The 23,756-nt window shown below is 40.7% G+C and overlaps 1 protein-coding gene across 5 annotated transcripts; it reads right to left on the reverse strand.

Annotated features, from left to right (window-relative positions):
* Positions 1–931: 931 nt before the first annotated feature.
* Positions 932–22,424, reverse strand: LOC111580289 (transcription elongation factor A N-terminal and central domain-containing protein). Of its 5 annotated transcripts, XM_035956165.2 has the most exons (3): positions 22,261–22,424; positions 12,338–12,429; positions 932–4,886 (listed from the first exon to the last, which is right to left on the reverse strand). In XM_035956165.2, exon 3 carries the CDS (start codon positions 4,879–4,881, stop codon positions 3,913–3,915), a length of 969 nt encoding a protein of 322 aa, XP_035812058.2. In that variant the 5' UTR covers positions 4,882–4,886; positions 12,338–12,429; positions 22,261–22,424; the 3' UTR covers positions 932–3,912. The 5 variants fall into 5 exon arrangements, with proteins under 5 accessions (XP_035812058.2, XP_023143743.2, XP_023143744.2 ...); XM_023287975.3 differs by lacking the exons at positions 12,338–12,429; positions 22,261–22,424 and adding an exon at positions 5,059–11,588 and having other exon boundaries at positions 932–4,911; XM_023287976.3 differs by lacking the exons at positions 12,338–12,429; positions 22,261–22,424 and adding an exon at positions 5,076–11,587.
* Positions 22,425–23,756: the final 1,332 nt, after the last annotated feature.

Below are 23,756 nucleotides of genomic sequence, written 5' to 3' on the forward strand. Positions count from 1 at the left end.
CTGCTCTCTGGCTCCGCCCTCTGAGAATCTTCTTGTCGTTTGGCTCCACACTTGCTGATGACCACTTCCGGTCTCAGAAAATGAAAAAACTGACCTTTTTTCGTTTCTGTCTGTTACTGATTTTATTTTTTTGTTATTCTAAATATAAAATGAAAATCAAAGCATTTTTAAAATTTCGTATATCCCTTTTTGATCATGAAAAGGAAAAACCTGGTATTTAAATTTTTATTTTTGTATTTTAAAACGAAAATCAAATAACCACTCGTTTTTTGTTTTTCAGTACCCGTATCAGAACGGAAAATCCAATTGCCAGATAAATACACGGACAGTTTTTTACATTTTATTTTTCTCAGTGTTTTACAGGTAATTTTTTTTAAAAATAATTCTGTTTTTAACATTTCTTTACTCACATTTCTGTACAAAAAGGATCCTGCGTTATATTAGAGGATATTTTTCTATATTTGTTACAAATTAGAATATATTTACAGTATTTTTTTGCTATTCATCAGGTAGAGATCTGCAATCTTTCATTGCATGCTCTTTCATTTAAAGGTGGCTTAATAATTTATAAATAAGAATAACAGAAAAATACCATAAATTCCACAAAAACACTATTTATATAATATAAAAAAATTAAATATTAATATTAAATTTAATATATATTTAATATATAACAAGACGCATATTTAATCGAACTGTAAATGATAAAATCCATTAAGTAAAGAAATATGAATGAAGTTACTTGGAAAAATATAAAAAACAAAAAACACACACACACACACACATACACACACACACACACACACACACACACACACACACACACACATATATATACACACATATGCATACAGTATGTCAGTGATGACTGTTAAATGACTGATAAATAAATAAGAAATGAGGAAGAGGATAAGTTGGTCAACTAATCAAATCAAATCAAATGCCTTTATTGTCATTGCATATATGTACAGCGAAATTTTGAATGCCTCTCCTTCGTGGGATAAAAACGATAACAACAGCTAAGATAACATATATATGTGAAATAGATTATGCAAAATGTATTACTATATATGTATGAAAATAATTAGATAAAATAACATATAAATAAATGTTGCACAAACCCACTCAAAACTGCACTGCCCATCCTAAATGTACAGGTATAGGAGTTATTATATTTCAACTACAACTAACACTGCTGCTCATTTTACTCTTGTACTAACTTCTGTTGATATTTTTCTGTCTTTCCTGCTTTTTACGTTCAGCAGTTCTGTCCTCAACTTGTGATGGAGGATCTCATCTAAACTGATTTGTTTTATTGGATCACATTAAAGGCCAAAAATATGAGGAACCACTGAGATAAAATACCAAAAACTTGCACCACATTGCAACAACACTCCACAAGTCTATTAAAGTGTTTTAAGCTCATTTAAACAGCACAGACTCCTGTTTTAATTTCCCACCTTGTCATCTCTGTTACCTACTTATTGTCTCTTTCTTTCTGTGAATGTGACTGAAAGCATGAAATTGGTTCTATATCTTATCCAGCCTAAAAGACAAGGAGCATGTGAAGGGGGACACAACACAGAGAGATACAGCTGACGATACGTTACTGAGAGTTTAACGTCTGGACATTTGCACACAACAGAAAGGTTGTTGGATCAGCAGACTAACCAGAATAAAAGTGAAAGATTTCTTAAAAGGCCTGTCCATGTGATGTGTAACTGAGTCAGTGTGCCACATCGGCAGACCACCAGTGGATACCCACCCCAGGCTGCTCAGAAGGGCAGATTAATGACTCACATGCTCACCGTTGTCAGAGGTCACATGCCCCATTCTCCACATTCAGTTGGCCACAAATGAATGGAAGGCCAGAGGCATGTTTTTTTTTCTTTTCTAAGGAATTCACTCAACATTCAAACCCAGAATTACTCACTATAAGTGCAGAAGAATCCCCTTATAAGCAAAGATAAAAAATTATACATTATTAAGAGCAAAGGTTCAGACTTCAGTGGCCAGAAAATGCAGCAGAGCAAGGGCAGGAAAAAGCAGTTAATGAGCTACTGTAAGCAGAAATAAACTAAAGGGCTGTTAGAGAGCAGAGGCAGGAAATGGTTTGAAGATGACGAGAGCTACTTCTTGAAACGTTTCGATCCGTAAATGCAATCAGCAGTGACTCAGCTTTTCAGCCTGAATCGGAAACTTAACCAGGCACAGTTTGAGCGCTTAGCAACAGGTTTGCTGGTGAAAGCATTTTCAAAAAGGCAAATTCTGGAGTTCCATCACGAAAAAATTTACAATCAGTCTTGTTTAAACCACAACCATAATCCCTTTGACTCATCCTCCTGTTTTAGAGTTAGATTAAAGTCCCTCCAGTTGTTGATTCAACCCATAAAAAATCATCTCTGTAAATCAAACTTAGATATTTGATCATAAAAATACTACCCTTGTGCCTTAAATGGCTCAGATGTAACTCTACATTGTCTGCTCTTGAATGTGCAGATCTATGAAGTCCCTGCCTCTTTGTGCATCCATGTTTCTCCACTCACTGCAGCTCAAGCACATCAGTTCATCTGTAGTTGCTCTACATCACACAATAGCAGCTTGTAAATGGTTGTGAAACTGCCAGATGAAGCATGACTCAGGCTGTTAATAGTGGTGAAACTGTCTGGCAAACAATTTTAAGAGAGCATTCTGAGTACCTGATGAGTGGCATCCTAGACCTCCTCCTCTGTTTTGAGACATTGCTGTCCTCAAAGGAATGTCTAAATTATCCTTTAGATACAGGTGGACCAATGAGTCTTGTCCTGTAGAACTGGATTTCATATGGGACTGTCACTCCTTGCTCCATTGGACTGCAGATACAATGCTGCTCAGCTTGTGTTTGTGTGTTTTATCCTTCAGATGAACTAGTTTTTGTCTCAGAGCGTTGCTTACATTCAAAACAGAAAGGACAGATTGGACTGCACTTCAACTGGAAACAGAGGAGATGGTCTACAACACCCAATCACGTACTTAGAAAGCAGTCCTGAGATCAATCACCAGATAGTTTCACAACTGTTCACATCTCGCATCATGAGATCCTTGGGTTGTTAACAAGCCATTAGTCATGAAATTTAGGGGTAAGAGTCAATCAGAACTGAGGAAGTTTCCTCAATCAGAGGTGAAATATCTTCAAGAACCAAAAAGAAACCTTGACGCACTTGGAAAATGTGTTAAATTCATGTTTATGAAGCTGCAGTTTCAAGGTACAAATGGTCAGAAATGGCATTGACTGATGTTTCTCCCCAAAAACTCAGTCGGGACATGTTACCAAGGTAAAAAAAAAAAAAAAAAAAGACATGTTTGGTTTCAGGAAAGTCTCTCATTCATTCTGTTATTTTCGATGTGGCATTAAAATAAACATTAAAAACTGGAATAGCATAACTCTTTCCTAATTGTGGTGAAGAATTCTAGCATTTCTCAGTCCACATAACAGCACAATGAAAGGAAAAGCAACTCATATGAGGGCAACGTCACACAATGTTGAACATACACCACAGCTTAATACATTACAAAACTTATTATTAAGGCAAAATGCAAATTAAAAAAGCAACTGTTCCAGCTCCTAAAAATGTATTATTTTTCTGGTTGTAGCCTTTTGTGAAGAATTTCTAGGTATTTGGGACTGCTGATTGGACGAAACATGAATAATGAATATGTCAGCTTAGACACAAGGAAATGAGGATTTTATAGACTTAATCAAGAAAAGAAGAGACAAACTGATCCTTCCTTTATGATAATTCTAGTGCATGGAGGCTGAATTATACATAAATCTGAAAACAAATGCTTTTGTAGGTCTGTTGCTTCCATTCCTGATTAACTGATTAACTTCTCTTGGTTCATCACTGCTGTCTGATTCACCTGACAGCTGGTTTAGAGGCAGGTCCAGCCGCTATGGTACCACTGCTGTCCACATCCGCTGCAGGTCACAAAGGTCATGGCGTCGTCGTCGGGGCCGCTGCTCCTCACCCATGCGGGTAAGAACAAGGCTCCTCTGGACACCTGCGTCACCCTGCAGTCTGATCCGCCACATCTTTTGCAGCGAATCTTCTGCGTCTGCGTCCCTTCTACCCCCCGAGGAAGCTGCCTCTCGCTCAACCCCCTGGATGAATACTCCTCCCTCAGCTGCCGGAGCTCCTCACCGGCCATCTCCTCCGCAGACATCCGGGCGAAGTCCTCCGGAGGCAGGGAGCCGCTGAGGAGGCCCTGACGAAGGTGACTGTTTTTGGGGTTCCTCAGGTTGGCTACCTTGCTCCTCATACAGGCCTTGTATTTGACCTGGTTGGGTTTGTGGAGCTCGTGGATGTGCTGCTCGATGTGTCCGGCTAACTCTGCAGCTTTGTCTCCATCAGGAGGTTCAGGTTGGAGGGCAGCGAGGAGGAGCTCAGCACATTTGCTTCGAACGGAATCCGAAGATGCAGAAGTCCGGAAGCTCGGTTTAGCCTGTAAAGATGTCGCATCCTGTTCTGCAACGCTGTCCTCCTTACTGTCACACGTTTGTCCTGCATCTGAATGGAAATTGTTGGAAACTCTACCATCTCTAGCCTCTTCTGTTGAAGAAGTTATCTCAGGATCCTCTGTCCATTTCACTCCTTTCACATCTTTGCTGTACTGTCTCTTCCACTTGGACAACAAGCTCTTGAGTATCTTCTTCACGCTGTCGTCTGAGCAGGTTTTCAGGAGCTTGTACAGCACTTTGACGATGTCTGTTGTTTCCAGCTGCTCTGCTGTGATGTGAGACTTCTCCAGGTCTCCAAGGAGAGACGCGATGTCCCCATAGCTTCCCTCTGAATTCAGTTTCTCTATCTGAAGAGCACAATGGACTATTTCCTTTGCATCCATTGTAGCTGCAAACAGAACAAGAACAAGAATCTGAAAGATAAACACAACCGGCCTTTAAAAATCACAAATAAAATAGAAAACCTAACATACAGGCCTTTGCAATTGAGTGCAAACAGAACTGCTGTTTTCTTGATGTGTTCCTGAGAAGCATACACCAATCAACACGTTAAAACATACCTGTGCATGTGGTTTACCTGGTTTCATTCATGGTTTGCAGCTTCTTCCTGCTAACAACAATCCAACAAACGTCTGCATGGGAGCAGCCATGTTGGATGTGTCCAGAACAGAACACTTTCCTGTTTTCACCCCTAGATGGAGCCACAGTTTCACAGAATCACATCCTGATAAGGACCATGGAGGTTTTAGGGTTAGTTTGCCATCATCATTCTTATAATAGCAATAAATGCACGCTTCAGTTGTTTTGAGGTAATTCTTCTGAGAAATTAAGTTCATTCCAAATTTTAAAATGAGATTCTGAGTGATGAGACTCTCTAACATCCTGCAGTCGTCCTTGAAATGTTTTGCAATGAGTTTAATCTGTACAAAGTATCACCACAGAGCCGTGCAGCTGTCAGCCAGTGATTTGTCTAAAATGTATTGTGGGATTACTGCTTTACGTAAGGATTTAGGTGTGTGCCTTTGGCTTTCAGGTTATTCCCACAGCAGGTATTCAGAAGCCAGGCTAGATTTCTGTTTATTTACAAGCCTCTTTCCTGTTATTTCACAACAACAACAAAGCTGGATTAAGCCAGTAAAAGCACAGTAAGAGCTGTGGGTGTGACCTACAATTGCAGCATTCATTGAAAAGAAAACCTGAAGTACACTTATGCATTAAACTGTATGATTATGACCATACGCTTACTTATTTCTGCCAGGCTGTAACACTAATGGAGGATTTGCAGGACTTGCAGAAACATGCAGTCGTCACATACGGCCTCCAGACAAGAATTTAAAAGTAGAAGTTATCTGGAAGCAAGACGAGGCAAGTCTGTCAGCTGTGGTGAAGTGCATGTAATGAGAGAAGAAGATGAATGGCTGTTTAGGATAATTCATGGTTATGGAGCTCAGACAAGAAGTGTTTCCGTGCGTCAGAACCACAACAGTGGACAGACTAGTTTGTAGGTTGCTGTTATTATGCCTTCGGAGCCAGTGAAGTTTTGATCACACACTTAAGAGTGACCTGAGTTAAGTATAAAATAGAAGCTTTGTGTGGCTCAAGGGGAACATATGTATTATTGTTTAAATGAGAGTGTAACTTTATATTGCAGCCAAAACATTGTGTAACTATTTACTGTACGGAAATTATTGTGTTGGGAAGATTGAACCTTAGGTTTCACTTTGTAAACATGCAAGACTGTCTGGTTGAGTTATTTAAAACCAAAAGACTTGACTAGTAAACGCTCTAAACAATATAAACCTGGTACTTTTTTAGGCACTAATAAGCAACAGAAGCAAAGCATGAAGACTTTCAGATAATGAATCTCAAATTTATAGAAAAATTCTGCAGCTGCCAGATTCTCCTATGCTGTTTACTTCTTCCTAGTGTTGTGTTCTCAAGATTTGACATAATTTCATTCAGTAATATGTGTTATTGAAAAGGAGAAAAAGCTTTCTCGGCTAACCCGTATGCTAACTGCATGCTGGTTGGTAAGCCAGTTAATTTGTTGCTAACGGGACAATAAGTTGAGACAGTTTATTGTAACAGTAGTAGAGAAAAGTCCTCTGAGCTAACTAGATTACTAAGTAATTCCTTACAGTCAGTTTGGAAGCTAGTTTTGGGTAATGGGACAATAAGTTCAGAGGTCTTTATTTAAAAACAGTCTTCTGAATACAACAGTCTATAAGTTTTCTCACAGTTTGCTAACTGAACCGTAAGTTTAGACTGTTTATTGGAACAGTAGAAAAGCCCTCTGAGCAACTAACTGCTAATTGCTTGCAAGTGAAGCTAGTAAATGTGGCTGCTAACAGGACAAATAGTTTTGGTTATTGAAACGCTAGGGAAAACCCTATGGGCTAAACAGCAGGAAAGTGATTAGATTGCTAAGTGCTTTCAAAAAGTCCATTCTTAAGCGAGTTTTTGTTGGTAATGGGACCATGACTTCTGCAAACGATTCCTTTTTTGTACAGCACGTATATTCTCTGACAGTAACACTAAGAATGGATGGTGCAGCTTGTGCACCATCAAGGTGCCTCAGATTTTCTGTTTTCAAAGTTGAGCTAGTCTCAATAACTTGCACACATTTACTTGCCTCGACATTAAACAGACAGAAATCACAGCAATTACATTCAGGTCAATTTTGGGCCTTCAATAGGGCTTTTTGACAACTGGTCCAATTCCTCCTGGTATTTTGCCCAAATTAATTTGGGTTGTTCGGTTAAAATATTGGTTCCTAGGAAAACCAGATGCCAGTTGGATCTGAATAGGAATCATGACAACACCGGTGTAGGTTTGCTTTCGGACACGTGATTCTGGAACTGGTACACAATCCAAACCCATTCTGTTGGTTGAAAACCTCTAAAAGGTACATATTATTAATACATATATGGCTGAAGTTTGGCCTAAATCTAAATCTATAGTCAAAACAAGAAGTCGGCATCATCCTCCAGCCCTAATCCTTTCTGTACAGTCCCATTAGGAATATTTCACTGTAAAACACACTTAATTAAATGACTGTGCCCTTTGAGGATGTTTCTCTTCTCTGTAATGCTGCATTCAGTGAATTTGCCAAGAGTTGTAATAGTAGAGTTGGAGGCCTGTTTGTGATCCCCACAAACATCCCAAGGCTGCTTTCACTGGCCGTGTCAATAATATAACTGGACCAGAAAGTGGGTTTTACATGAAAATTACTCTTTTAATTCAGTGAATCGCACTCAGCAGCAGCACTGTATTTCAAAGCACATTCCTCTCTAATTATATATGTTGTTATTCACGCACAAATACCCCCATGACACATAAATAGATGAGCAGGGTGCCATTATGCAACTGCCGGTATGACATCACCCTCCTTAATGTTATATTAAAAATTTGCTTCTACGATTCATGCAGCTGAGGCCAACGTGCTGGAGGCCCTGAGGGAAAATTGATTTGGTGTCTCTTCACATAATAGCTTCTGGCTCTCAGGTCCTCAAACAGCAGCTTTAAAAACCCCAAATGGAAGTTAAAGCTTCCAGGAGGCTTTCAGCAGCGTTAATGTTTAACTTTCCTTTTCTGCACACCAGCGTTCTGGCTTAAGGAATTTTTTGCCAGTGAGCCAAGAAACGTGCGATATCCAAGTTTTTGTAGACACGTGTTGTTTGTGAGTGGACTGTCGGGAGTGGAAGAACGCAGGAGGGTCCCAAACTGAGTGTGGATTGACATGGGTGGGGTCCAGCTGAGCCCTCAGAGAACTCATGTAAGAGCCAGAAACAAAAAGAAAACCTCCATTTCAGCTATTATTAACGCACCAGGCCTCCTCTGTTTTGCTCCTCCAGCCACACATGACTGGAATTCCCAAAAACACTCACAAGGCTCCTCGGATCTTATCAAGTAATTTTACTGCGGCCTGCTTGCACTTGTACACTCCTTATCTGTGGGAATGGAATTTTACCAGCACGCCGCCACTGTGCCAGATGCTGGCCAATAGGTGGCGCCCTCTGCACTGTGCTGTTTCTGATGGAGCAGTATGAGGAAGTGAAGTCCTGCTGTATCACATCCTGCTTTTGTTGTCTCCGCCTCTTGTGGAGACCACGCCACACTTGATGGCATGTACGCATGAGCACACACACACTAACACACACTCAGTACCCCGCCCTGAGCTTGAGAAATCCTGAGTAGGAGGAGAAGGAGGAGGAGGAAGAGGAGGTGGAGGAGGAGGGAGGCATTCTTGTTAAAGTGATCAGTTTCTTCATGGGCAGACATTCATGACAACATGGTAAAGTCCCTGCAGGCCCAAACCACCCACAACCTGCAAACAACCCCAATGTGTGTAGACAACGGGGTGAAAAGGTATCATAAGACATGATGAAGTCTTGTGTTTTAGAGGTAGAATGCCGATTGTCACTGTCAGTACGATACTGTTCGTCCTACTTAGGGACTGTACAGAAGGGTGATGCATGTTTTCTTTTTGCTGACAGAAGGACAGGAACACAAATGCATGCATATTTCAGCATTCCCTTGCAGGATTAGCAAACAAAAGGTAAATTCTGCATTGTGTGTTAATTTCCTCAATATAAAAACTGTAAAAATGAAAATTAAAGTTTACATTGTATACTGCAATTTTTAAAAATGTCTTTTAATTCATTGTTTTTGTGCACTGGTGATCACTGTGACTTGTCTTTCGGTTACTGAACACATTTCATCTCCCATCCAAGAAGCTTTTTCACTTCTCTCTGGCTGGTCCAGAATCCCAGGTATTTATTCAAACCCCCAAATTACATGGCTGTTTAATGAAACTACCTGCACAAGGATGACTCATGTCGTTAATGGTTGTGAAACTTTCTGGGGAGAGATATCAAGACTACATGGTAAGTACCTGGTAAGTGGTGTCATAGAGCCCTGCCTCAGATTTCTATTCCAGCCTCTGTTCTCTGAAAATAATATCTCCACAAATATAGTACAGTTTGCCCTAATGGGCAACTGGTAGAAGCAATTACTGAGCTTTAGCAATGCTAGTAGATGGAGTTTGGTATCTTCAGCTGCTTCCAGCCCTGATGCTAAGCTAAGCTAATCATCTGCTGACTGTGGCACCTCTCAAAAAAAGGGTGAATAAGAAGCTTATTTGTTGTTGTATGTGGACAGAGGGGTCAAGACTGGTGTTATATTTTCTGCTAGAGTCCAATGTACTTAATTTTCATCATCAGAACAAACATTTTTTTACTCTACAAGAGCAGGAACTGTGAATGTGTTGGAATGCATAGATGGCGATTTACTGCACATGTATGGATCAACGCCTGTAACAAAGCCTGAAAACAGTATAAGAAGAACTTTTGCACATCCACGACTGTCTATAAAGCCCAAAGTTTAAAAATTTGGGTAAATCAGTGGCAAAACAAGATGCACCAATGAAGTTCTTTTGTTAGATATTGTATTATTTATGTATCTGTGATAGTATTTTTAGTACCTTGCTTTTATTCTGTCAAATGTTATTAAATATGACGAGGATTTCTGTTTATCTCTTCCAACACATCAGAGATTCACGCTGCTGCAGCTGCTACTAAAACACGTGTGACAGTGAGACTTTGTGGTTTTCATGCTGCGAGAGAAAAATCAACCTCGACTTTGTGTCTGCTGAAGCTTCTGACAGTATTGGTGCTGAAGAGGGGGGTCGCCTGGCTGTCGTTATCCCACCCATCATGACCTCGAGGGCGATCGCAGATGACTGGAGTGGAAGTTATTTTCCCTCTGTCAGTGCCATGGGGGTTATTCTGTTTTGACTGACACTCTGCAAGGTTTCGGGGGATTCTTGACTTTCTATTTTGAGGGTTATAAACTCGACAAAGTGTCACAGTCTTCTGCTTGTACTTATTTCCTGCCTCAGGCAGGAAATGAGACTCGCCAAACATGAAAACCACAAAAAGCAACGACTGTTGTGTCTATTGGAGTTGATCATATTTTCCTTCACTGATAAAACTTGTGTGAAAGCCAAAAACAATCAGGAAGAAAAGCACATATCAGCTTGTTTGTGGACGAATTAGTCAAAAGCAGAGTCACAAGATGCAGTGACTCTGTTTGTGGTTGTGGGGAAACAATGCTGTTTATGTTGCTTTGTCAGACGCTAACTTTCATAACGGTGATGTGATGCAACATTTGACTGGGTAGCAGCTCAAGGTAAAGCTCCAACTGATGGCTCTGAAATCATTTGATTGAGCTGTTTGTTTCCAAAAGCAGTGACCTTAATCATAAAGACAGAATCTGAGTATTGACTTTAATACTCTGAGAGACGTGATGTTCAGTCCTCAGTGGTTACCACCATATGTTCCCTCCGGCGCTCCGACTGTTCTCCACATTGATTCATCGCATTTGTTTTCCCATGAAGCCCCCCTTCGCTCCCACACACACACCAACTGGACACATGCTTGGCCTTATGGGAAATCCACCACCGGGGCTTGGGTCACAAATAACCACATCCTCCCATGTTGCTCACAGTTGTGCAGCATCTACTGGACTTAAACCTGTAATGTGATCACAGTGGAGGCCTGAAACTGTGCACAGGTGTGAGGAGCTGCTGCTCTTCAGCTGTGAGCTGCAGCGGTTACTTAAATTAGCACCAAACACCAGTGTGCACACTTTAAAGGGAGATGAAAAAACAACTTCGCCATCAAAGAAACCTAGTTCGAACCACAGTGTGCACGCCAACGTAACTGTAAAGCAAGATTATGACACTCTGGATGAACAGTAGCGATAACAAGATTAACACTAAACACCAAACTAATAGAAGCTGATACTAGCCAGCAGACTACTGGTCAAACCACAGCAAGCAAAGCTGTGGCTGCAAAACAAATAGAATTGAGCAAGAGTGCCTGAAAATGCTTATTAGTGTACCTTGTTTTATTATTTTGGTCTCAAAAGCTGCATGTGTCATGCTTCAGAGACCGCAATAACTGTTGATTATTATTGTTGATTATGACTGGATTTTTAATGTGTTTACAAACCTTCAATATTGATTACATATTTTAATAGATTTTTTGTCTTTTTTCCACATTTAGACTTCAGGTTTAGCTTCATATGTTACTCTGCTCCAAACAAAGTATATATAATACAGTTGTTCAGTTTTCAATGTTTAACCATCTCAGATATCTCTAATCTAATGCTTCTAATCATAAAACTAAAGGAATCCAAGTTTCTCACGTCCAGCTGCTGTCGTGTAAAACTACACAGCCACACTGTTAAATATCTACCTGCTCAGCAAGGAGTGATCAAACACATCGTGATAAGAGCTGATAGTGCTGTTGTCTGCAGGGAGGAGCCCACACAGTAAATGACCACAGTAACAGAAGGCTTTTGTCCTTCTCTTTGCTCATATCTGGAGCCGGATATGAAGTTATTTCAGGGCCCAGCTTTGGTTGAAATTCCTCTGAAGCTCAATTCCCGAGACGGTTCTGTTGCTGTTTAACATGAGAACCAAAGTCCCCCTCCTCCTGTGTGAGATAATGATTCATCTCTTTTGCATTTTCTGCAAACATTAAGACATGGCGAGGACACATTTCTGCACAACAATCAAACTAAACTACTTTTCTCTGAATCTGAAAGCACAGAGCCACATCTACTGTTCCTTCTACATTCTCAGCCTCCAACCCCCCCGACTCTCAGCCCTTTCTGGTAATTTCCGTTATGTGATTGAGCCTGAATTCCAGATATCCCACAGTTAAGATTCATGGGCCTGCGGTGTGAGTGCACAGGACACTTCTTAACCCCTTAACGCTCTTCTACCTTTTCCTTTTTCCTCCTACTGGGCTTCTCTCCTATTCATTTCCTCACCTTCTCCTGCTCTTCTGCAGATTCATCAAACACATTCCTCCCCTCCGACAACTCCATTTCTCCTCTTGGCGCCTGTCCTCCACTCCAGCCGTCTGATGGAGGCACAATGAGGAGAATCAGCAGCAGGGTGACGTAAGGTGGAGAAAAAAAAATGTAGAAAAGGGTGAGAAAGAAAGTATGGGTTGAGGTGTGTTTTCAGACTGTGCTTTGAATTGGATGCACACGTTTCAACTGCATGCATGAGCTCCCTGCCACAAATTCCTGATTAGTCATGTGGCAAAGATGTCAACAGCCAAGAGAGCAAAGGGGTCACCAGCTCTGTCTTTGTGTCTTTGAGTGATCGATGAAGGAATGTGCAAACACTGTTCCATTTGAACCATGCAATGATGGAAAAGCTTTGAACAGATTTGGTGCAATCACATCTGAAGTTCTTTAGTCTGAACAAAAATGTAAACAAAAATGTTACATTTCTCCTTTAGAGCATAGATGCAGCAGGGTTTAAAACATGATTGTGCAACTTTTTCAAGGAAGCTTGCACATTTTCCAGAGACTGATCCAGATTTTGGTACCTACAACCCCACATGGTCTGGCAGCTTGTGATAGCTAACGTTAGCAAACTTTTCCTAGTTGTTGTTGGATATTTGTGACTACATCTGCAAACTTTCTGACTTCTTCAGCTGTTGTAATAGATTTTAATATATTGCAGGTGAATCTGATGATGTATTTAAAGCAGGGAAATGAAGGCAAAATCAATACCAGATGTACCTACAAGTTAGTTAGCCTCGCTTTAGGGATTCAGTTGCATCGATATGTATGTAAAAGATGGACATAGCCAGGTTTGTGGGCTAAATATCTGAAGCTCAAGTTTGCAATTAGGCCATCTTGTTTTTTTGAAATCAGGCATGAAAAATCAAAAGGTCGATCGAACTGAGAACTTGAGGACACTATGCATGATGATACAGGAGCAATTATTCGATCACAAACTAGTCTCAGACTGAAACATGCTCTACTTTATTGCCTATTTTGCTCTAAATGGGACCATAATTTACTAAATAAATATCATTCTATATTGAAAGAGCTGCTAATGTTAGCATTTAGCTCACAGAACAACTAAAGCCAAAGCACAGCCTCACACAGCTGCTGGCATGGCAACAGTATTCTTTGGAACCAAACCAGAAGAGCCGGTGTCCGTCCTCGCTCTCTAGGATCTTTGCATATTTTTGTAATTTGACCTCATTGAACTTTCAGATTCAGTCGCTGTAATTCAAGTCATTGAAGAAATATCTGAATCATTCCATCAAACTGAAATTGAAGTCGTAAAACCTCACAGTGCAGAGGTCATGCAAACCTCTCCAGACATGCCTGGTATGAACACACACCCTCAAATCAGGACACTAAACATCACATGCACTTGACGACTGTCGGTGTGAAAGCTGGCGTCTCCTTCAGTCCTGTTAGTTCTGCAAACAGTTAACCTCTGAACTACTGGACGCCAGGAATCTGCAGCGAACACAGAACCTGGTCTGTAGCTAAAACTCCATTCAGAGGATGAAAGCTTTTTCTACAATGAGCTGCTGCACATGTCCAGTCTGAGTGGGACATCTGAAGACAGAGTGCAGGTCGATTCATTCCCCCTGCCTTTGAACTGAAGTGCTTTGTGACTTGCTTGATCTGAGTTAAACCACAACGCTGCATCTCACTTCCTTGCTTTGAGCCAACATGTAGCACTCCAAAAGGGGAACTTCGGAGTTAAAAAAACACACACATACACAGTGTGCTGGTTTACAGTTTTGAGGAAGTAACACTTAACAGGAAGATGGCGTTGAGCACCGAGGCTTATTTTTTTTTTAGTATCAGGGCTGAAAATAATGCCACTTGTTTTGTTTTTGGGAAATTATGTGGGCTAATTTGCATTAATATTAAGTCACACAATGTGCAGAAAATGTTGGTTTCATGCTCGCATTCTCACTGAGTGACTCCTTGTAGGTAGAAACTCAACAAAACGTGGTTCATTTTAAACAAAACAAACCTTCTTGTGAGCGTCAAAGCAAAAAGAATTTATACCTGCTTTAAAAGCCAGCAGTTACATCAGCTGCAAAGAATTAGTAAGAGCCCATTTTAGGCCATTTAAGTTCTTCATCTAAACATACTAAAAGAAGTGCAGAGACTGTTGGGTTAATTGTGCACTCTGATGCTGACAGTCTGAAACACAGCAGCTGTATCCAGGGGTGGAAAAGGGGAAATGTTTTCTCCACACGGTGCAAAGGTTCACAATCTTGCCCTGGCTGCCTCGCCAGAGTTACATAACAGACAACATGTGAAAGAAAAAAAAGGCAGAAGGATGAAAAAGAGGGGAACGATAGAGAGAGAGGGAAAAAATGGAGGGGAGGAGGGAAAGAAACCAGATGATGTCATGCATTTCATAGTAAGAGAAGGGATCAAGTCAGCCGAGCAAAGAGAAATATCACACTTTTTTTTCCTCCCTCTCATTCTTTCAGTGAGACGCTGAGCGACAGCGTCAACGGAGGCCTCGGATTTCAGCAGATGTGGCAAACTGGCCTTATTTGGCATCCCAGAAGAAAGAGGGAAGGAAGGAGGGGGCGAGGGCCAAAATTCCACATCGGGTTTTTATCAAACAAAGACTGATGTGGACTCAGCAGCTGCCTTTCAAGCTCAAAAGCTGAGTAACAATATCTGGAGGCCTCAAGCCTTTCTCTTCACGTAAACACAGAGAGGGTTAGAATGCAGCTACCTCTTGATTTAATTGCATGGTGGTGACAAAAGGAGGGTTTTAAGATGCGAAAAACGGTCACCCAAACTGATCTAGATGTTCCTTTGTGTGTTGCTGAGTCGGTGTGGCGACCTCAGAGCACAAACAGTTCATTTTGACACATAAAGACACATTCAGCCGCTCACATCTGACAAAACAAGCAGCAGGAAACAGAACAGACACCTCCTTGTCTGCTCGGCGCTCGACGTTTTCAGAAATAGCCGCCCCCGCTGTTATCAAGCCCGGGTCACACTTCCTGCCTTTCTGCTGCCTGAATTCACGCGAGGCATTGTGGGTAAGCTACAGCAGGTCCCGCCCACCTGAGCGAGCAGCAGGAAGTCAGCGCTCCCGCTTCCTCCTCGGCGAGGGCAAATGCAGAAGTGTACGAGGTTCGAGCTGGAGAAAGGTCGCTCTCAGTTCTCTATCTGGGCCTCTTCGTCGTCCTCTTCCTCCCTGTTATCAGCGTTCACAAATAAAGGGCATTTCTCCTTTTAATTCAAGCAAATGCTGTCAATTCCACTAATTTATGCTCTTAGAATTAAGTACAGACAAGAAACATTTGAGAAATGAATGATGGGTGAAGCGCAAAGAAAAAGAAGGAAAAACAGTTGCAGTTACACAGCTGTAAAGTGCAATACTTGCGAACTGCTGTGTTTCTCCCAAGCATCCCTGAGCTCTATGACCACCAGCCAATTAAAATGAAACAACCACAGCAGCATCAGACCTACCTGAACTGTTAACACGCCCACACATTGACATCTAATTGGGTGACATGCTTTGTGAAAACTGCACCTATTTAGATGTGCTAATAGATGATATAATGGATACAGTATGCAGCAGAAGCGAGGACGCCTCAAATGATGGTAAACAGTGTTGCCTCTTTATAACTGCTTGTTAAGCAGCAGTGAATTTCACACTTTAGATTTGCTATATTAAAAATTCAGGCCCCACAATAGGAACTCTATGCAACTAAAGTCACTGGGATGCAAACCACACATTTTTTTCAATAATGTCTATGTATGTCTACCTTTATTTTTAATAACAGACTAAACCTCTTGGTGGATCCCAAACTTCTAGAGAGATGTTCTCTTATTCTGCTCTTCACAGTAGGGTTCGTGTTACTTATCTTTAAAACACCCTAAAGATGTTATATTGGATTCATGTCAGGTCACATATTTGCCCGGGTCATAATCTTCACTTTTATCTTCTGTAGAAACTCTTGTGTAATCTTGGTAGTGTGCTTTGGATCATTGCAATGCTGGAATATTTCTCTTCTGCCAAGTTCCTTCAGATAGGGAGTCATCTTGTCAGTTTATTTTATTTTTTTCGTTTACTTCACAGGGATTCATGGTGCGTCTATAAATCCAACACCTTTTACACTCATCATATTTCACCTCTTTGCCTCGCTGTCAGGACTATGCATTCACTGTGACAGAGTCCTGACCAGGTTCACACCAAACATGCCGGACCCCGGACATTAAGATATCTTATCAACTGCCTTTGCAATAAATTCTTAAAATTGTTAAGAGACTTTATGGACACCCTGTATAATGATTTAACAAATGGATGGAGAAATGAACTCCCTATTGTCGGTATTTCCCTTTTCGTGAAACACAAAAATGTCATGCAGCTCTTCATGCCCGAGCTAATCGCCTCTCCTTAATAAACACACCATCCCTCCCACATTCCTGAAACAATGGCGGCTCTCTGTACCAAATACAGAGGTTCTTCAGCTCAGGGCTGAGAGAGAAAAAAGTCCCTCTTGATGTGGTAACATATTGTCCTTGTAATGGGCAGGTTATCTGGCTGGTGTCAGAGTAACACAGGAAGGGGCGGCCCACATTCTTTAGACCTGACCTCATGCATGAAAACCTTTAGGCATGCTCTAAAAACTGAAAAGTCCAGCAAATCCAAAAACCAGCTGAGAGCAAGGTGGATAATGTGCTGCAAGACGTCTCGCTTGTTTACCTTTGTTACATTCCTACCACCTGATAGCAGTAAATCATTAAAAAAACCTGCTAGAAATCTAATGTCACATTGAAAGTGAGAAGGATGAATAGAGTTCAGCAAATCTTTTCTGCAAACAGTGACACAGATAAACACAACCGGACTTTCTGGGAGCTGTTTCTTTATCTTCCCAGAAAGATTCTGGGCCTAAATATCTCTTATCGTGGCACCGATTACCAAAGATAAGGAGTCAGATTAAGAAATTCCTGCACAGAAAATGGAGCCTGTTCATTCGTGTCCAAATATGGCTGCATGCTGGCACTTGGCAAGAGGCGAAAAATGAGGTAAGAGCGACAGATTTGAGCTTGTGTGTTGTTGTTCCACATGGACGACTGAAAGAAAACAGCTCAGTTTTCAACGTAATGAAAACAAGAGTCCAGACCTCTGACCCCAGGTGGAGTCTAAACGGTGACAGACAGTGAAAGGACTCCATTCTCACTGCACCTGCTGGTTTTCAGTCACAAAAATGCCCTCGCACATCTTCTCTCGCAGCCTCATGCATATTCATTCTGTCCCTCTTACTTTACCTGCCACAGTTAATTCATCACCCGGCCGTGAACACACACATACACACACACACACACACCAAAGGAACAACAAAGGCCACTAATGAGCAGGAATGCCCACAGATCAGTGAAACAGCAGGACAGCTGTCGCAGCAGGGGGTCCTCTTATTGGTCGGCTGTTGTCCGCCGCCAACGGTGGCCCCCAATCAGACAATAGCACGCCTGGCTTTTCCCGCCACGGGTGTGTTAACGTTGTACAGTGAGAGGAAAAAGAACAAGCAGCAGTGAAGCAGCAGACGGGAGGCAGGGGGAGGCGGGTGAGGGTTGGGAGGGCACAAAGGGTGAGTCACTGGAGCTACCACAAGATGAAAAGTTCCTCTCCTCTTGTAGCAGCTTTATATCACAAGCTAAAAACTGGGGAGTTTTATCATCTGAAGGCCACAAGTGTAGGGATAGCAGTTAACTTATCTTTAGATAAAATGCTGCACATTTGGAAGCTGCTTCCTCTCTCGATTGGCTGCTTCCGAGCAGCAGCAACTGGGCCTGAAAAATGAAACCAATACAGAAGTGCTAAAAACTGCAGTTCCTTAAATGTCCACTTGAAGCTGACCCCCAACGTGAGCCAGTGTCCAGAGACCTCCATGTTAAAACGTCCAACTTTACAGCAGAATAAACATGTTTCCAGAATGGCACAATAAACAGTTTTGGTCTCTGTAGCTATTTTCCCCATCTATGACGACTGTGCAGGGTATGAATATTTACATAATTAACTCAATTAAATATCACTAGGACTTAATGTTCTCCAAAATTGAGGGCATTTTTGCAATAGCTAGTAGTTATGCCTGTTTTCCACACAGCTTTGTTTGGTACACTATACAGATTTTGTATCCTGGTGTTCGATGCATAGAAATGCATGTCTTCACAGATAGATAATACAAGGAACAATTGATTAAATTGTGGGGGTGTTTCCAAGTCCTATCAATTCCCGCTGCCCGCTACATATTTAGGTTATCTGTACATAATGCGCACATGCATAACACACGCCTGTGCTCAGCGCAAGGTCATTTTGTTTGTGGGTCCATCTATATTAAATGGCGACATTCTATGGTGCCACAAATTTTTTTCAAGATTTCAGTCGTCGGAAATCATATAACAACTGAGCACCCTTGACAGAGCACTGCGCTCTCTGAGTGCTTTTATTTCTTTCTGTTATTTTGTTTGCTGTTGTGCCCAAGCTGCTGGAATATTACAGACTTTTTACAGTTTTTTTTTCAGTGTTCCATGCATGCAAGTCATAAAAGACAGGAAGCTGTAATGCAACCATATAATGTGCCACAGTCACATCAAAAGATCACTGTTTCATTTTTTTCATGCAGTCTAATGGTGCAACTTCAATGAAAATGTATGCAAATGGTGCTCAGAGGTAGGAAAATAAGCCACAGGACAACTGTTCCTCTACTAGTCATACGTAAACCTATTCAAAATTTAGAGCAGGGAGTGAGTGCGGGCTGGAAAATGGGCTTCATATTCACCACAGCCACAAGAATCCATTAAAGCATTTTACTGCTTTAATCCCCCTGCTGTATAATAAATACAACTTTCCACATTCACCACCTGGCTGCACATGCCCGCTGGCTCGCAGCACCAACAAAACACCATCGTCATTCATAACATCCCAAACATCCAGAGATTTACACGTCACTCTTAATTCACATACAACGTGTGTGATGACATAAGTGGACCAGAAGCGTTACAGTAATTCCCATCTGCTGCGGTCTAACGTCTGAGGAATGTACAGCAGGAGACGCTGGCTGGGAGGAGGAATGTTCGCAATTACAGCCGGCGTGGACGGAGGATGGAGGAGTGTGTGTGTTTGAAAGGGTTGAAAGACTGAAGAACAAAAGAAGGGAACAGTATGTCTTGAGGGACAATGAGGAAACAAACATCAGATAAAATGATGGGAGGATTTCGGCGCAAACTGTCTGCCTTCACTGAGCCTCGACGTGAATTCAGTGATTACATAAGACAAGGTCTGATTGGCTGCGTCTAAGCATGATAACTGGACTGGTCCGCTTAGATGCATCCTGGTGGATTATGGGTAATATTGGAAAGTTGCATTAGGGGCCGACTGTCTGTCTGACTGACTGTTTTCTCTGTGGCTGTATTGATATTAATACTCATAATAATACAGTGGCAGGGGCAGAGAAAGCAAAACAAAGAGCAAAATCACAGAGATTCATCTTTATTTGCGCAGCAGTTTTCAAAATAAAAGTCCTGCAGTGTTTGCAGGTAAAATGATAAACAGAAAAGTACAAGAAAATTAAACAGAACTGATGATAAACCAGTTGAGACAAGATTACATAAGGTTGCATAAGAGCACAGTAAGGTCCATTTTTAAAAGCCATTTCAGCAGAAGACAGCATTCGCCTGACTGATTTTCTCATCTTAAAAGGTCCCGGGGTCTAGCTGAACCTTTGAATTTAAGGTCAGATTGAATGTTTTCGTGTTTCTCCACAAACAATGTCTGTTTATTGATTTCTCATCCAAGAGCTGACCAATATTGGATCCTGACTTTCAAATTTAAATTTTTTTCAAATTTAGATTTGGTAGAGTCTATAATACTGTAGGGTCTTAATCCCATTATTTCAATTCATCATGTGCATTTGTTTAATATATAATATTGTACGGTCTCAACTATATTTTAGGGTCCTGACCTTAATATTTGAATTAGTCAGGTACATCTGTATGACACTCTATTGTGTGGTCACAGCCTCAATATGGAAAATATTCAGGTAAATATATATTTTAAATACAATGTTTAAGTTAAGTAACTTTGTATTATAGATAATATTGTTGGGTCTTTATCGTAAAATTTGCATTTGCGAGGTACATTTTTTTAAACATGTAATATTGGTGTCCTAATATTGTGGTCCTGATAATAATATCTAAATTATGTGCTTATATTTAAGTTATATATATTATTGTAGGGTCCTTTCTGATTGTTTAAATTAGTTTGTACATTTGTATGACATAATATTGTAGGGCCCTAATATTCAAATCAGGTAAAATTTATGTTATGTATAATATTATAGAGTCCTAACCATAATATTTTAAATAGATAGGTAATTGTGTCTCATATCCAATATTGTAGGGTCGTGACTATTTAAATTAGTCAGGTAAACTTATATAACACAAAAATATTGTAGGGTCCTTCCTTGATATTTTAAACCATACAATTTGTATGATGCATAATGTTGTAGGGTCTTACTTTAAAATTTTTACTTTTTGGGCAAATTTGTAGCGTCAATCTTAGCATGTCTTTACTGGAAAACACTTTGACTCATCGTCTGTTGTTTAAAATGTGCTGAATTAATTATGGGCGATCAGATGTGCATCAGGGCTCTATTTACCCTATAAAAGAATTTCCCGCCATTTTTCAACCGCAAACAGTCAGCCACCAGTTTAAGCTAACCATTTACAAAGGCCAGTATTTGAGGAAACCAATTGCCTGTTCAGTTTGTATTTAACTTGGAAAGTGGAAGCTAACAAGCTAAGCTAACACTCAAAAAGATGGGGTTAGCTTGCTAACATGAGCGCTAATTCCTGCTGGACGTTACTTTGCTTGGATATTTAAGTTTTGCTCAGTCGTGGTTGTTCTTGGAGGATACATTCAGCACGAAATATCAGAAAATATGGAAAGGAGAGTCAGATAGTATGCAGAGCCACCATTTTTTCCCAGTATTGCTAACACCAATGGGAAAAACATTGCTGCTTCCAGGTTTTTCTGATTTGTAGAAAATAATCAAAGATTTTGAACTTGATTGTTTCCTTTTTTATGATTTATATCATTATAACTGATATATAAAAACATGGTTTAGCTGGCATTAACGTTTTCCAATTGTGGTGATTGCAAACTCAGAGATGAAGAACAAGTTATGCAACTGAAATTCCTTTTTGCAAGTCGAAACAAACAGCAAAGGTGCATAAACAGTCGGACAAGTCCCGCCTGCAGGCGAGTTACACCTTAACAGGAAACTTCTAACTTGTCAGAGAAAGAAGGAGACACGATAACAAACCTTGCATAGGGTGGTGGCGGCAAGCCTGTGCATGTTGACCTCGACTTACACTGCAGCGACACACACCCACGCACTGATACACAAACTGAGAGCGAGTCCAAACACCGTCCCCCTGGGTCTGAAGCAAATCAGCGGATCAGCTAGTTTGAGTCGTAGCCATCAATTTCTTGAGCCATCTGCTCGCTGTTGGCCCCGACGAGCATTTCCATGACAACAGTGTGTTGATAAATGGAAGCGAGTCTTATTTAAGTCTGCAATCTGTTCATGTGGTGAAGTTAATTCTCCGCTGCTTCCTTTGTATGTTTATTAAAATGACTGCTGCAGTAACCCGACAGAGACTAGCTGTAATCCTGGATCAATATTTTCCTAACACTCGCTGTTTTTGGGAGCGTAAACACATATTTTCAGCAATGGAAAAATATAATATTTAGCACCCTAAGGTGAAATTCAGAGTGCCATTGAGATTTAGAGGAAGTTTACACAGTGGTTTTGAAAATGCACACCAGCAAACAAAACAGAAAATCCCTGTCGCTGCTCCACTTCCTATGAAAACAGGTCGCTCACCTTTTGTCTGAGAGGAGATCCGCTTTCCTGTGACCTTTTCTCTCGCGTTTTCACCACATGTTTTCAATTCCTCAGGGTTTCTCCCACTCCCACTCATGTATTATTTACAGATTACAACCTTGAGTGAGACTCTATAGTAAAGGGCTGCAACCTGCTGAATGAGGTGTCACACAATTGTCACAACTTCGGTGTTAAATCTCCATCATGCAGCACAAACTGTACCGAGACGCAGAAAGAGTCGGACTTTGTCACAGTTGTTTAAATCTGATGTTTAGCTGTAACATATGCAGACAATGAACTGCAGAGTCATGAGATTTGTCTCCTGTTTCAAGTGGGAACAAACAGAACTAATAGCAGGTTTCCTCACTTTGATTTGCTGTTAATTACAGATTGTATATTTAACACAGGAGACATAAATACTGCAGCCCTCCAGATGAACCACCTATAAACTTTTTTAATGATTGTTCAGACAAACTTTTAGGACTGTACTTCAAACACAAAACTAGAAAAGCACTCTGAGAGCGCAGTCCTGCCAAGGTTGTTCATTCCCCGATATGGCATTGTCAGAAATGCAGCATTTCTTTTGTTTTTTTCTAGAAATGCAGCAGTTGTTTATTTATTAGTTATTGATGGTCAGAAATCATGGCAACATAGAATGTGGCCATTTAATATAGATGTACCCACAAACAAAATGACCTTGCACTGAGCACAGGCGTGTGTTATGCATGTGTATGTTATGTATGATACTGAATCATGTGACCTAAATATGTAGCGGACGGCAGGAATCGATGGGACTTGGAAACACCCCCACAATTTAATCAATTGTTCTCTGTATGATTTCCAACAGATAAGTCCCGATAAGTCCACAGAGATTGATTTATAATAGATCGCAATCATGTGATCGTCAGCAGGCAGCTGGCGTAGTGTTCACTTGTAGTCATAGAAACAAATCCCATAATGATACGGAATCTTTAACAAATCCGTGAATCCAGACTATGAGCCACATCACTGCCAAAATCGAATCAATTGGTCCTTGTGTCATTTCTGACCTTTCCTGAAAATTAAATCTAAATCCGTTTGTTTTTGAGTAATGTTGCTAACAGACAGACAGACGGACAGACAGACGGACAAACGTATGCTGATCGTCACATAACTCCGCTGCATTCCTTGGCACAGTAAAAATAATGTAGCATGCAGTTCAAAGACAATAACCAGTCCACCAGTGGCTTAAAATGCCTGATTTTCTTTAAAATAATGCCAAAATTACACCAATTATTGTAACAAAAAAAAACATTAAAAACTGACAAATATGTCAGATTTGTAACTCTTCAACAGTTCTTCAGTGAATCATGTGTGACATGCAGTTGAGTCACAAAAAAAATCAAATGTAAATATAAAGTTGTCAAATTTCAAAATTATTTTGTTCTACACATCTCATCCAAAGATGAGATGAAGCCAAAAATTAATCATATGCACCAGATCCAACTAAAGGGAAA

This window comes from Amphiprion ocellaris, chromosome 24, assembly GCF_022539595.1.
Source record: "Amphiprion ocellaris isolate individual 3 ecotype Okinawa chromosome 24, ASM2253959v1, whole genome shotgun sequence".
In the NCBI taxonomy this organism is placed as follows: Eukaryota; Metazoa; Chordata; class Actinopteri; family Pomacentridae; genus Amphiprion; species Amphiprion ocellaris.